We start from the raw sequence: 15,251 nt of genomic DNA on the forward strand, positions 1-15,251 counted from the left end.
TGTCTCCCTCTTTCTCTGACCCTCCCCTGTTCATGCTCTCTCTCTGTATCAAAAATAAATAAATGTTAAAAAAAAGAAATAATGAACATTCTTTTATTTAAAAAAAGCTCCAGGGGCGCCTGGGTGGCGCAGTCGGTTAAGCGTCCGACTTCAGCCAGGTCACGATCTCACGGTCCGTGAGTTCGAGCCCCGCGTCAGGCTCTGGGCTGATGGCTCAGAGCCTGGAGCCTGTTTCCGATTCTGTGTCTCCCTCTCTCTCTGTCCCTCCCCCGTTCATGCTCTGTCTCTCTCTGTCCCAAAAATAAATAAACGTTGAAAAAAAAATTTAAAAAAAAAAAAATAAATAAAAAAAATAAATAAATAAAAAAAGCTCCATAAACACACCTCCCACCTGACTCCACAAACTCCAGCAGCTAAATATGGCCAGTGGGATAGGCACCTAGGAAGATCACCACATCCATTTTCATGGCCGGGTCTGGACAGCACCAAAGTCACTACAGACTGACTGTGGTCTCCTGGTGTTAATTAAGATCTTTTCAGGAAATGACCAGGAACTCGCATTACAGGTCTGGTTCTTCCAAGTCAAACCACAATGTCCCTGTGGCAAAGTCAGCTGCCGCCTGTCACATGCCTGTAAGGAGAAAGAGGGGAGGGAGGAACAGTGGAAGTGAGCAAAGTTTACCTTAATGATCTCCTCGTGTCCATCATTGGACTTCACCAGTTCTGAGGCCAACGAATGGCTGGTTGAGCGGCCAGACACCATGGCAAAAGTCCTCCTACCCGCCTGTCAAAGAGAAAGAGAGAGAGAAATGGCTCAGAAATCATGACAAGCCCAGAACTTCTTCTGTCCCTTGACCAATGCAGAACACCTGCTCCTCGAAAGATTTAAAGGGTTAGTCTGATTTTCCCTCCAAAAACTCATTTCAACCTCTACCACAAGCCACACAGCAGCAACACCGGACAGGGAAAATTAGCAGAAATTGCAGGTTAGTTTTACTTTTAGTGGGGCCTCCCCACCCCCAAAGCAGTGCACAAGGCTGAGGTCAGGGGGTGTGTCTGATAGGAAGTGACCCTGAGCAGCAGCAGGGATGGCTCCAGACAGCACTGTAAGGCGTCAGCAGCAAGGAGGGAGAACTGGCTGAGGGGAAGAGGCCTCACCCCACCAGAAACCTCGATACCTTCTCGGCTATGTGTTCAAGTTCATCTCCTGTCAGTTCACTCTGTAGAGTCAGCCTTAGAATGTCCACGCACCCCTAATAATGACAATGACAGCAACAATCACCCCTTACCTTTACAGTCCACTACCGGTACCAGTGCACTTTTGCCAGTCCTGTGGGGTGGTCCTTATTATCATCATTTAACAGATAAGAAAAGCTGACGTCTGAAAAGGTGACATTAGCTTGCCCAATATCCGTCATTCCTGGGTGGCAGGAGGTCTCGGGATCCTCTGACAGTGCTCTTTACACCGCACCAGAGACTATTGCTCTGTGTAGCTCCAGAGGGGCTAGCCACCTTGGTCCTTACATTACAGGAAGCACATTACGTGGATTCCCCTCTCCCCAGCCTTGAAGAGGGGGATGCCCTCATCCCCAGTGTAGGGTTCCTGCACCTGACAGGCAACCAGGAGTTACTGATGCACTTCACAAGACTGGGATATCCTTCCTGAACCAAACTATAGGACAGTACTTGAATCCAAACCCCTACTTCTCTAAGGCATACAGAAATTATCCAAATGAAAGAAGGCAAGACAATAGGTACTTATCTATAGATGAGCCTAATTTCAAAGGAAGAAGCACATTTTCTTTCCTAACTCAAAGAAGGTTTAAAAAACACACTGTGAGGGGTACCTGGGTGGCTCAGTCGGTTGAGCGTCCGACTTCGGCTCTGGTCACGATCTCACAGTTCATGGGTTAGAGCCCCGCATTGGGCTCTGTGCTGACAGCTCAGAGTCTGGAGCCTACTTTGGATTCTGTGTCTCCCCCTCTCTCTGCTCCTATCCCACTCGTGCTCTGCCCCTCTCCCACTTGTGCTCTCTCTCGGTCTCAAAAATAAACATAAAAAAATTTTTTTAATTAAAAAAAATACACTGTGACTGACACACACACACACACACACACACACACACACACACAGTGGAGAAAATAGAACACATTGAGGGGGAAATCATATGGTAAAAGGAAAAAGTGGGGCTGGAGATTTGGAGAGATAACATTGAGGGAAGATAAGCAGGGCAGGGAGGACCAAACTCTACCAATAACCTGTGCTATGTGTAGAGTTGGACAAGAGGTTTAGGTACACTGGGCCTCTGGCTTGCACCAGAAAAATAATGGGTTGTACTAAGTATCTCTAAGGCTCCTTCCAGCTTTAACACTATGAGAGCATAAAAAGGGAATATGTGCTTCTCCCAGGCAATGAAGGGAAGATGGATGCTGAACTACCCAAGGACAAAAGTGACCTTGAGGTCCAGGAGTATAAATGCCATCTTACCCTTAACAGGTTTTAAGGAACTCTCCTAATATTCCAAATGGCTGTTGGAAGGAGCAGGAAGAAAAGAATGTGTCCCACCCAGGGAGTTGTGAGAAGGTTCTCTGGGAAGGGAACAGTCCTTCCTAAATAAGGAAAAGAACTTGGTGGAAAAGAAATCAGACTCTGTGGTCAGATACTTAACTCTCAAAGACCGCACTGTAAAATGGCAACATTACCATCCGACATGGGGGCTTTTCGTTGAAGATCAACGGAAAGTGTCTGGAGGTCTCTGCCACATAAAAGAGAGGTACTCAAATATTAGCCTCCTCCCACTTCTTGGAATGAACCCAAATTTGGGACAGGTGGAAGACACTCCCACATGGCCCTTCACCCTCCCTAACTCTGGCAATGTAGCTGGTTTTACAAAACACTCAATTCCTACCAAATACAAGAGAGATCCCCAGTGGGGGGCGGGGGGGGGGGGGGGAGGAGGCGTTCAGGCCCTCCAGAGTCTGGGTCAACTCACTTCTGTTACTGCTCCTCATTGCTCCCTGTCCAATACCTCCCAGGCTTTCCCACCTTTGCCTTACATGTCCTTAATGTCCTTAAATGTCCTTAAATGTCCTTTCTTCCCATTGGGCATCTTTAAGGCCCTCAAAAGTTCACATTCAAATGCCATATTTGTGACACGTCCCTACATCCTGTGGGAAACATACCCTCACCTCCTTGAGCTCCCTGGGCATCACAGGGCCTCCTATGGTACCTGCCTCTCAGCTACTTATGTTCCACGAGGAATTGCCCTTTCTGTTAACTCACATGGGCTGCTGTGCCACAGCCCTCTACCCGGGTTAAGTATTTTCTGAACAAATACGAGTGCTCCATGATATAGATATCATTCAATGTAATGTTCAAGAGAACATTACACCAGAAAGAAGAGGAAAGGATTTCAAAATAGCCAGAGCGGCTGCCAACTCTTCTCCCCAGGACACAGACGTGCACTTTGGTTAAAACAACATCCTTCCATACCTGGAGGCAGTTGGGGAAAGCTGGGGCATCCCTCAGCCAAAATAAAGGAGTTATCAGCCAATGAAGATCATCAAGTCTAGTTTATTGTATGGACCCAGGCATTCTAATTGGAAGAACATGGACAACCAGGCTAGATGGGGGCAATGAGGGATCATCTCATCCATACATGTCATCAGAATCCCAGATGGACAGGAAAAAGTGGGAAACTTGCAAAAGTACTAAAAAAAATAATGTCTGAAAACTTTCCAAATTTTACAAAAGACATAAACCCAGAGATTCAAGGAGCAAATCCCAAATAGGATAAACCCCCAAATCATGCCAAAACACATAATTAAATGTCTGATAACTAAAAACAAAGAAAAACATCTTTTCACATCAGAGAAAAATGACAAGTTACCTATACAGGGGAAGCACTTTCATTAAACAGCAGATTTTTCATCAGAAGCTAGGAAGGCCAGGATGAAATGGCACATTATTTTCAAGTGCTGAAAAAAACCTCTTAATCAATAATCCTATGACCAAAAAACATTCTCCTTCAGGAATAAGGGGGTAAATTAAGATGTCCTCATGTAAAGAAAAACTAAGAATTTCTTACCAATACAGCTACATTAAAAAGGCTGTAAAAGATCTTTAAACAGAAAGGAAACAATATGAAAGGAACCTTAGAACATTAGAAAGATAGAAACAACATGGATAGAGATGCCTGGGTGGCTCACTCAGTTAAGCTTCTGACTCTTGATCTTAGCTCAGATCATGATCTCGGCTCAGATCATGATCTAATGGTTTGTGAGCTCCACACTGAAGCATGGAGCCTGTTTGGGATTCTCTCTCTCCCTGTCCCTTGCTCGTGTGTGCACACGCTCTCTCTCTCTCAAAATAAATAAATAAACTTTTTAAAAAAAGAAACAACATGGAAAACAAAAATATTGATAAATACATTAGGCTTTCTCTTTACTCTTGGGTAATCTAAAGTATATTTGATGGTTGAAGCTAAAATTAGAACACTGCCTGATTTGGTTCTAAGTATACACAGAGGAAATACTTTATTTATTTATTTATTTATTTATTTATTTATTTATGAGAGAGAAAGACAGAGACAGAGACACCACGTGCACAAGTGGGGTAGGGGCAAAGTAAGAAGGAGACACAGAATCTGAAGCAGGCTCTAGGCTCTGAGCTGTTAGAGCAGAGTCCAACGTGGGGCTCAAACTCACTAACTATGAGCTCATGACCTGAGCCAGAGTCAGACACTTAACCAACTGAGCCACGAGGTGCCCCGGAAATATTTAATTATATTATGAATGGGAGAGGATAAAGGGATGTAAAGGAAGGTAAGGTGTCTATACTTCATTCAAACTGGTAAAATGACAACACCAGTAGACCATGATAAGTTATATTTATACAAATGTAATACCTAGAGCAATCACTAAAAATCTATACAAAGGAATAACATTCAAAAATCCAAATGAATCAAAATGGAATCCTAAAAGGCTTTCAAGTAACCCACAGGAAGGGAGAGAAAAAAAAAACAGATTAATGAAAAATAGAGAACAAAAACCAAAAATAAAATGGCAGACTTACCAATAATTGCATTAAATGTAAGTGGTCTAAATATACCAATTAAAAAACAGAGATTGGCAGAGTTGATTAAAGAACATGAATCAGGGGTGCCTGAGTGGCTCAGTCAGTTGAGCGTCTGACTCTTGGTTTTGGTTCAGGTCATGGTATCAAGCCCCACGTCAGGCTCTGGGTGGGCCATGGAGCCTGCTTAACATTCTCTCTCTCACTCCCTCTGTCCCTGTACCTTACTCATGTGTTCTCTCTCTCAAAAAAAAAAAAAAGTGAAAAAAAAATCCATGAATCAATACATGCTGTCTACAAGAAACATATTTAAACATAACCATATAGGTAAGTTAAAAGTAAAAGGATGGGAAAAGGTATATTATACAAACATTAATTAAAGGAAAGCAAAAGTGGCTACGTTAATATCAGATAAAGTAAACTTCAGAGCAAAGAGAATTACCAGAGATATTATATTACCAGATATATTACCAGATAGATATTATATTACCAGAGATATTATATCATGTAAAAGTGTCAATCCACAAAGAAGACATAGCAACCCCAAATGGATATGCACCAAACAACAAAGCTGCAAAATACGTGAAGCAAAAACTAAAGAGCTGAGGGTGCCTGGCTGGCTCAGTCAGAATAATGTGCAACTCTTGATCTCGGGGTTGTGAGTTTGAGCCCCACATTAGGTGAAGAGATTACTTAAAAATAAAATCTTATTAAAAAAAAAAAAACCCAAAGAACTGAAAGGAGAAATACACAAATACACAATTAAATATATTTTTAAATTTTTATTATTTTTTTTTATTTGAGAGAGAGAGAGAGAGAGAGAGAGAGTGAGAGCGAGCATGCATAAGGAGAGGAGAGGGGCAGAGAGGGAGAGAGAATCCCAAGCAGGCTCCATGCTCAGCTCGGAGCCCAACATGGGGCTTGATCCCACAACCCTGGGATCATGACTTGAGTGGAAATCAAGAGTCGAACACTCAACCAACTGAGCCACCACCCAGGCATTCCCTTCTTTTTTTTTTTTTTTTTAACAAACCCACAATTATACTTGGAGACTTCTTCAACACCTGTCTCTGAGAAATTAATAAAACTAGACAAAAATCTAACAGGATCTAATCAACAGTTATGGAACACTCCCCTCAATAGCAGAGTATACATTCTTTGCATGTACCTATAGAACATAAAGATAGACAATAATTTGGGCCATAAAACAAACCAACAAACTTGAAAGAACTGAAATCATTTAGAGCATGTTATCCGACCACAATGAAATCAAATGAGAAATAATAGAAAGAGGGGCGCTTGGGGGGCTCAGTTGATTGAGTATCTGACTTCAGCTCAGGTCATGATCTGACAGTTCATGAGCTTGAAGCTCCCACTCAGCTCACTGCTGTCAGCACAGAGCCCACTTCAGATCTTCTGTTCCCCCCTCTCCCTGCCCCTCCCCCACTTGCACACATGTGCACTCTCTCTCTCTGTCAAAACTAAATAAAACATTTTTTAAAAGAGAGAAATAACAGAAAGATAAAAGGAAAATTTCTAAACACTAAGAAGCTAAACAACATGAAGAGCTGGTTCTTTGAAAAGATCATTGAAATTGATAAACCTCTAGCATGATATCAAAAGCATGAGGTAATACTATGAACAACACTACGAACAACTCTACAAACAACACCATAAACAACTCTATAAGCACTATGAACAACTCTATGAACAATACCACGAACAACTCTACAAACAACACTGCAAACAACTCTATGAACACAATGAACAACTCTATGAACAACTACAAACACTACAAACAGCTCTATGAACAACACCGTGAACAACTCTAAGAATACTATGAACAACACTATGAATAACTCTATGAACAACACCATGAACACTATGAACAACTCTACGAACACTATGCACAACTCTATGAACAAGACTGCAAACAACACAATGAACAACACTAAAACAACTATGAACATAAATTTGACAATTTGGACAAAATGGCCCAATTCCTCAAAAAACACAAACTAACACAAATTACCTAATATAAAATAGGTAATATGAATAGCCTTGTAACTTTAAGGAAATTATATTCATCGTTTTAAATTTTTTAGAGAATTTTTTTTAACGTTTATTTATTATTGAGAGACAGAGTGTGAGCAGGGGAGGGGCTGAGAGAGAGGGAGACACAGAATCCAAAGTAGGCCCCAGGCTCTGAGCTGTCAGCACAGAGCCCAATGCAGGGCTCAAATTCACAAACCGTGAGATCATGACCTGAGCCGAAGTCGGACGGTTAACCGACTGAGCCACCCAGGTGCCCCTTTTTTAAATTTTTTAAAAAAGAAATACCCAGACCCAGGTGCTTCCACTAGAGAATTCTACCAAATATGTAAAAAATTAGCACTAATTCTACATAATCTCTTTTCAGATTAAAAAAGACTTTATTAAAAATGTATTTATTCAGAGAGAGAGAGTGTGCAAGTGTGTGTGAGAATGAGAGGGGCAGAGAGAGACAGAGAGACAGAGAGAGAGACAGAGAGAGAGACAGAGAGAGAGAATCCCCAACAGGGTCCACACCACCAGTGCACAGCCTGATATGAGGCTCAATCCCCTGAACCGTGAGATCATGACCTGAGCCAAAATCAAGAGTTGGATGCTCAACAGACTGAGCCACACAGGCGCCCATAATCTCAACCAGAAAACAGAAGAGGAGAAAACCCTTTCCAATTCAGTTCATGAAGCTGGTCTTACTCTGGTACCAAAACCAGACAAAGACCATTTTATTATTATGTGTTTCTTTGTTTTATTTAGTTTGAGAGAGACAGAGAGTGAGCATGTGAGCAGGGGAAAAGGATGGCAGGGGGGATAGAGGAAGAGGAAGAGGAAGAGGGAGAGGGAGGGATGGAGGGAGAGGGAGAGGGAGAGGGAGAGGGAGAGGGAGAGGGAGAGGGAGAGGGAGAGGGAGAGGGAGAGGGAGAGGGAGAGGGAGAGGGAGAGGGAGAGGGAGAGGGAGAGGGAGAGGGAGAGGGAGAGGGAGAGGGAGAGGGAGAGGGAGAGGGACGGAGGGAGAGGGACGGAGGGAGAGGGACGGAGGGAGAGGGGGAGGGGGAGGGGGAGGGGGAGGGGGAGGGAGAATCTCAAGCAGGTTCACACGGAGCAACACAGGGCTAGATCCCACGACCCTGGGATCATGACCTGAGCCAAAATCGAGTCGGACACTCAACTGACTGAGTCACCCAGGTGGCCCAACAAAATTTTTTTTTTTAAAGACAGAAAAGAAAACACTACAGACTAATATCTCTCATGAACATAAAAAATTCTATTTTCTTTTCTTTTTTTAATGTTTATTTAATTTTGAGAGAGAGAGAGAGAAACAGTGTGAGTGGGCAAGGGGCAGATTCTTTTTCCCTTTAATATTTCATTTTTAATTTCCATCACACTAAACAGTCTTCAAAATTGGCTTTTAATGGCCACCAGTACTCCATTGAATAGATTAAACTAATTAAACTTAGGTATTCAACCTAAGCCCCTTTCCCTGCTCTCCCTTTTGTAGATTACTGTCAAATTCTCTTTTTATTTCTTATATATTTATTTTTGTATTTTAGAAAATATATTTATTTTGACAGAATGAGATGATATACAACAGTGCCTAGATCACCCCCAAATTTACTGCCTGGTCCATGACCCCTCAAGCCCAACTGACTTTCTCTCTTCTTTGCAGAAAAAGAATCGTATTTGGAACAGTTAGACCTGGGCTCAAACACTGACTCTGGCTTTTATTTGTTGTGTGTATTGATTTATTCTCCCTTAGCCTTAGTGTATTCATTGGTAAGATGGACAGTATGATGCTTAAGTGAAAACACAGTGACTAAAACATGTAGATACACAAAAGTGTCAGTTCCTCAAAATTTGACATAATGCTCCTCTTCAAAATATTTTCCATAAGCATACGCTAATAAGTTAAAGTACAACTTCTACCTTGCACTGTATACAAGTATCAGTTTCAAGTGGATTGCAGATTTAAATGTAAAGAGCAAAACTAAAATTTTGCAAAGGCAAACCTTTTTAATGTTTATTTCTTTTTGAGAGTGAGAGAGACACAGAATAAGAGGATATCCAAATGGTCAATAAACATATGAAAAGGGTTCTGTCTCATCAGTCATCATCAACAAAGAATTAGAAATTAAAATCACAAGGCAATAATACTACAAAATACCCATCAGAATGACTACAAATGAAAATAAAAAATAAACATTGGGGGCTATGGAACAGAACTCTTATACACTGATGGCAGTATTGCTCATTACCATAATCTCTTTGGAAATATCTACCAAAGATGAACATTTGCAAACCCTATAATTCCTAGTTATCTACCCAACAGAAATGCATACCTATGTTCCCCCCACCACCCGCCCAAAAAAATTCTCATAAAAAAATGATGCTAGAATGTTCACAGTAGCATTTTTCATAGTAGCCCCAAATTAGAAATTATCCAAATGTTCAAGAATACAATGAATAGGGGCACCTAGCTCAGTTGTAGGGCACGCAACTTTTTTTTTTTCTTTTGAGAGAGAGAGAGCGAGACAGCATGTGAAAGCAAGGGAGCAGGGGAGGGGCAGAGGGAGAGAATCTTAAGCAGGGTCCAAGCTCAGCACAGAGCCTGATACACATAGGGCTTCACGGTGGGGGGTATGGGGTGGGGACTCGATCTCATGACTGAAAGATCATGACCTGAGCTGAAATCAAGAGTAAGCCACTCAGGCACCCCAGGGCATGCAACTGTTAACCTCAGGGTCGTGAGTTTGGGCCCCATGAAGGTATAGAGATTATAAACATACATATATAAAACCACATTTTATTTTTAAGATTTTATTTATTTTTATTTTTTTGAGGAGGGGGCGGGCAGAGAGAAAGGGAGAGAGAACCTCAAGAAGGCTCCATGCTCAGTACAGAGCCTGAGGTGAAGCTTGATCCCACGACCCTGGAATCATGACCTGAGCAAAAAATCAAGAGTTGGATGCTTAATTGACTGAGCCACCCAGGCGCCCCTAAAGATTTTAAAGTAATCTTTACACCCAAAGTGGGGCCAGAACTCACAACCCCGAGATCAAGAGTCACATGCTTTTCTGATGAATCCTGCCAGGCACCCTTAAAACCACATTTAAAAAAAAAAAAAAAAAAGTAGAATGGACAAATTAATTGTGGTATAGTCATGCAATGGAACAGTATATAGCCATGAAAAAGAATGAACTACTGTACATGCAATATGGATAAATGTCACAGAAATGTTAAGCAAAAGAATTCCAACACAAAATGTGTTCCACTTATAAATGATTCCACTTATATAAAAAGTATCAAAACAAGCAAACCTAATATACGCTTTAGAAGTCACAGTAGTGGTTACCCCCAAAGGATGGGGGTAGGTAACAACTAGAAGGGGGAAATGACTAGAAGCAGGAGATTCTGTGGTGCTGGTAATGATTTGTTTCTTGATCTGAATGTGGGATAAAGGAATGTGTCCAGTTTGTGATATTACTTGACTGTACATTTATGATCTATGCACTTTTCTGTATATATGTCATCATTAAATAAAATCTTTAAAAAGATTAAAACTCCTCATGGTATTAAATCCCCTCAGGATTAGGCCTATCATTATCTATACCACATAACATGTGGACATCGCCCACTATCCTACCTGTACCCTACACTCTGATTATCCCAAACTTTCCTGATCCAGTTGTATCCAAATCTACATCTCTTTTGTTGACGAGTCTTCCAATGTAATACATGTTTCACCACCCCATAAAAGCACATGTTGTTTTCTCTTTCCAGGTCCCTTCCCCTCCCTTTCCTCTTTGGAGAATTCCCAGCCCGGGCATCCTTTCTCTAAGGGTTTTACCCCAGCACTCCTCAGTCAGAGCCTCTCCCTGCACCCACTGCACCCTATACTACACTATAACACTGACCTCATTTCTTTATAACTACTTATTTATGCAACTTCCCCAGTAAAATCATAAGCTCCTTGAAGACATGGCTAGCTTATTTAGCACAGTGCCTGGCTTAGAGTAGGTTCTCAAAAAATACACACTGAGGAGTGCCTGCGTGGCTCAGTCGGTTAAGCATCGACTCTTGAGTTTAGCTCAGGTCATGATCTCACAGTTTATGAGTTTGAGTCCATCGGGCCCTGTGCTGATAGCACAGAGCCTGCTTGAGATTCAATGTAGCCAGTCCAAATAGAGATGTTCTGTACAAAGACACAGTACATAAAGATCAAATAATTTCTTTTTATGCTGATCACTTGTTGGAAGGATAACCTTTGCCTATACTGGGCTAGACAAAATCTATTATTCGAAAAAAATTTTAATGTAAAATTTAAAAATACAGGAAAGATGCTCAACCTCACCAGTAATCAGGGAAATGTAAGTTAAAACAATGAGTTATCGGGACACCTAGTCGGCTTAGTTGATTAAGAATCTGACTTCGTCTCAGGTCATGATCTCTCGGTTTGTGAGGTGGAGCCCCCAGTCAGGCTCTGTGCTGACAGCTCAGAACCTGGAGCCTGCTTCTGATTCTGTGTCTCCTCCTCTCTCTGCCCCTCCCCTGCTTGCCCTCTGTTTCTCTCTGTCTCTCTCTCTCTCAGAAATAAACACTTAAAAAAATTTTTAAAAACAAACAAAACAATGAGTTATCTTTGGAGAGAATTTCATTAGACTCACATATTTAAGAAGGGTGAGAGGAAGCATGCAGAGGTATTGTTCATGCCAGCATTGTTTGTAATGGCTAACCACTGACAACAGCCCAGATGGTCCACTGATAAGAACATGGATGAATAAACTCTGGCGTATTAGAACAATGAACTAGTATTCAGTTGTGAAAATAACTGCACTACAGCTTCATGCATCGACATGAATGAATGATGCATGAATCTCCAAATTAATGTAAGTTTAAAATTAAGCTACAGAAGGAGCACCTGACTGGCTCAGTCAGAGGAGCACAGGAGTCTTGATGTTAGAGTCATGAGTTCAAGCCCCACACTGGGTGTAGATACTTAAATAAATAAATAAATAAACAAACAAACAAACAAACAAACAAACTTAAGGGATGCCTGGGTGGCTCAGTTGGTTAAGCAACCGATTCTTGATTTCGGCTTACGTCATGATTTCACGGTTAATGAGATTAAGCCCTGTGATGGGCTCGTGGAGGCTGCTTGGGATTCTGTCTCCCTCTCTCTCTGTCCCTCCCCTGCTCTCGCTTTCTCTCTGTCTCTCTCTCACAATTAAAAAATAAACTTAAAAAAAAAAAACTATAGAACACAGACAATACCATGAATGTAAAGTTCAGAACATGCCAAGCCAAGCACTATATCACTTGTGCATGTGGGAAAAGTATAACAAAAAGCAAGGAAATAAACACAAAATTCAAGACAGTGATCACTTCTGTGAAGGAAGCAGAGGGTTATGAACTAGGAGGGATCCCAGGGGCTTCAGAAAGATCGGTAATGTTCTATTTCTTAAACTGAGAGTTCAGTGCACAGCTGTCCATTTTATTGCTTATGCTTTAAAACTTCCCATACATACAAGCCTTCTTTCTTGCTTTTCATAAAGCAATGTACTTTTCTTCATGTAAATCCTGCAGAAATATCATATTTAGACCAACAGATTGGCAAATATTAAAGATCCTGATAATATCCAGGATTGGCGAGGGTGCAGAGAAAAAAAGTAATCTCATATATTGTTAGAGTGTAAGTTTATACAAGTATTTTTGGGAGTTAATTTGGCAATATTAATGAAAAGTGTTTGTATATTTTGTAAGCCCTTTGACCCAGTAATGCCACTTTTAGGAATATGCTCTATGAGGGACATCTGGGTGGCTCACTTGGTTAAGTGTCCGACTCTTGATTTTGGCTTAGGTCATGATTTTACAGTTCATGAGATCAAGTCCCAAGTCAGGCTCCCGCACTGGCATCCCAGAGCCTGCTTGCGATTCTCTCTCTTCGTTCTCTGCCCTTCTCTCTCTCTCTCTCTCTCTCTCTCTCTCTCTCTCTCTCTCCCCCCCCCTCCTTCTCCCCCCCAATCAATAAACAAACATTTTAAAAAAAGGAATATGTTCTATGAAAATCCACACACATTTGTCCCAAGATATATGTGTAAAACTGTTGACTATGATACTGTTTACAAATAGTTACAAACTGGAAACTGCATAAGTACCCTCTAGTAGAAAAGTATGGATAAAGTATCATCCATACTCCGGAATACTACACTGCTGACAAATAAACTTCTATGAACTGACAGAAAATGATCTTCAAGATAGTACAGAAAAAAGCAAGTCGGCAATTCATAAAAAAAATGACTTCTTATTTATTTAACTACATAATATGTACATTCACAGTAATTGCCAATTCCTATATATAACAATTACTATGTACTGAGCCCTACTGGCCTCTATTCTAAGGGCTTTATATATATTAACTCATGTAATCCTCACTATAAAACTAGATGGTAAATATTATTATCAACATTCTCCTTTTATGGATGAGAAAACTGAAGCACAGACATTAAGTATCTTGCCTAAGGCCATATACCTCGTAAGGGACAGAGCCAGGATCCAAACCCAGGCCCTGTGGCTCTAGAGTCCTTGCTCCCAACCACCATGCCACAGAGCATTTCCAGAATACAAGTACATGGGAAAAGCACTGCGCTTATACACATTAAACGAGAGACGGACAGGGGAGTAAAGGGACCTTCAGTCCATACTTGCACAGTGTTTTAAACTTTAGCAACAAAAATGTATTTGTGCAGCACCAGTCTCATATGTAAATGAAGAGAAGGCAAGAAAAAGTGCTAAACTTGGAGTTGGAGGTGGGGTCTGAGTCCAACTGACACCTATTAATCCTTGAGCAAATCACTTTATCTCTCAGGGCCTCAGTTTTCTATCTGCAAAATAGAGGTGATAATAACCTACCCTGCCTACGCTTAAGGCAGGGTAGGTAGATATGTAAGATAGTGTGAAAGTGCTTTCCAAACCATAAATCACTTCACAAAAGTGAGACAGCATTACTTTTCTGAGGAGCCCCGGGGAGGGTGGGGGAGCCCAATTGTCTAAATGAAGCCCGTGAACAAATCTAGATTTCTCTCTGGCACCTCAAGCCCCCAGAACCGGAGAATCCAGTCTGCAAGGCCACGAACCTCAACCCACAGCCCCAGCCCAGAGGCCAGGAGGAAAACCCGGCCCCTCTCTGTCTGGCGCCTCTGGTTGTCTTCTGGAGCCAGAGTAATCTCAGGGCTGTGAGCAGGTTCCGGGGAGCTGGAGGAATGCCCCAAAATGTCTAGCAGGGTAGTCCCACTGGGGACTCCCTAAAAGTCACAACAGAAGTAGAGCCTTCTTCTCTAGAGAAAAAGAAACAGGTAATCACAAGGTAAGCAGCCTCTAACCTCATAAACATTCTTGGGGAGAAGCCCAGCCACCTCCAAATTACAGGCAGCCTCTCACCTCTGTTCAAACAAATCTCCAGCTGTGAGTCACTCCTCAGTTCGGGGAGGGGATAAACACATAGCTGAGGGGTTAGAGATCAAGACACTGGGGAGAAATGATAAGGGAGATAGAGAGGGAGGCCCCAGAGGTTCTCACATTCTAGGCTCCTGTGGAAAGGGGCAGATCTGTCCAAGATCTGTGGATCTATGGGAAAATAAGCTTCCCCTGCTCCCACTCCCCAGGCTGCTCTGGCGGCCACGAGAGATGGGTGGCAGGTGAGGGTCAGGGTCTTTCCAGGAGGAAGTAAGCACAGTGGAGATCATCCCTGAGCTGGAAACCAGCATCCTCAATACGTCTGCACTCTATAAACCACTCCCCCATCACCTGGTCCTTCAGTCCTGTCCCCTCTCCCACCTGAAATGTATGTGGTCTCTCAAACCACTGCAGGTTTGGACCTCACGGTTCCCCTCTGAGAAATGGGAATAGCCAGCCACTTAAACATGGGTTCCCAAGAGGCCAGGACAAGGAAAGACCTGAAATGTCAAAGAGGGCCAGATGGGGGTGGTTGGGGCCTCCCCTCTCTTGGCTGAGGCTCCCAAGCCCCTCCACTAAGAGGTATGTGGCAGCCTTGGTCCTGCCTTCTACAGGGCTCTCAAGCTCAGAAATGGCCTTCTGTTGAGTATGACACAAAGAATTATTCTCGCTCCTCCCCACAG

At 42.2% G+C, this 15,251-nt stretch overlaps 1 protein-coding gene across 11 annotated transcripts in view; it reads right to left on the reverse strand.

The window, feature by feature from the left end:
• TUFT1 (tuftelin 1) overlaps positions 1–15,251 on the reverse strand; it is a 42,941-nt gene that overhangs the window by 19,597 nt on the left and 8,093 nt on the right. For 9 of the 11 annotated variants that reach the window (XM_053889531.1, XM_053889542.1, XM_053889539.1 and 6 more), the window contains exons 2-3: positions 1,179–1,253; positions 683–784 (exon numbers count right to left, since the gene is read on the reverse strand). In XM_053889531.1, coding sequence (XP_053745506.1) covers positions 683–784; positions 1,179–1,253 — 177 coding nt within the window. The remainder of the gene's footprint in view (positions 1–682; positions 785–1,178; positions 1,254–15,251) is intronic. The other 2 variants (XM_019432949.2, XM_019432950.2) reach the window with 1 other exon arrangement.

Source organism: Panthera pardus, unplaced genomic scaffold, assembly GCF_024362965.1.
Source record: "Panthera pardus isolate Hobbes unplaced genomic scaffold, ASM2436296v1 HiC_scaffold_11, whole genome shotgun sequence".
Taxonomy (NCBI): Eukaryota; Metazoa; Chordata; class Mammalia; order Carnivora; family Felidae; genus Panthera; species Panthera pardus.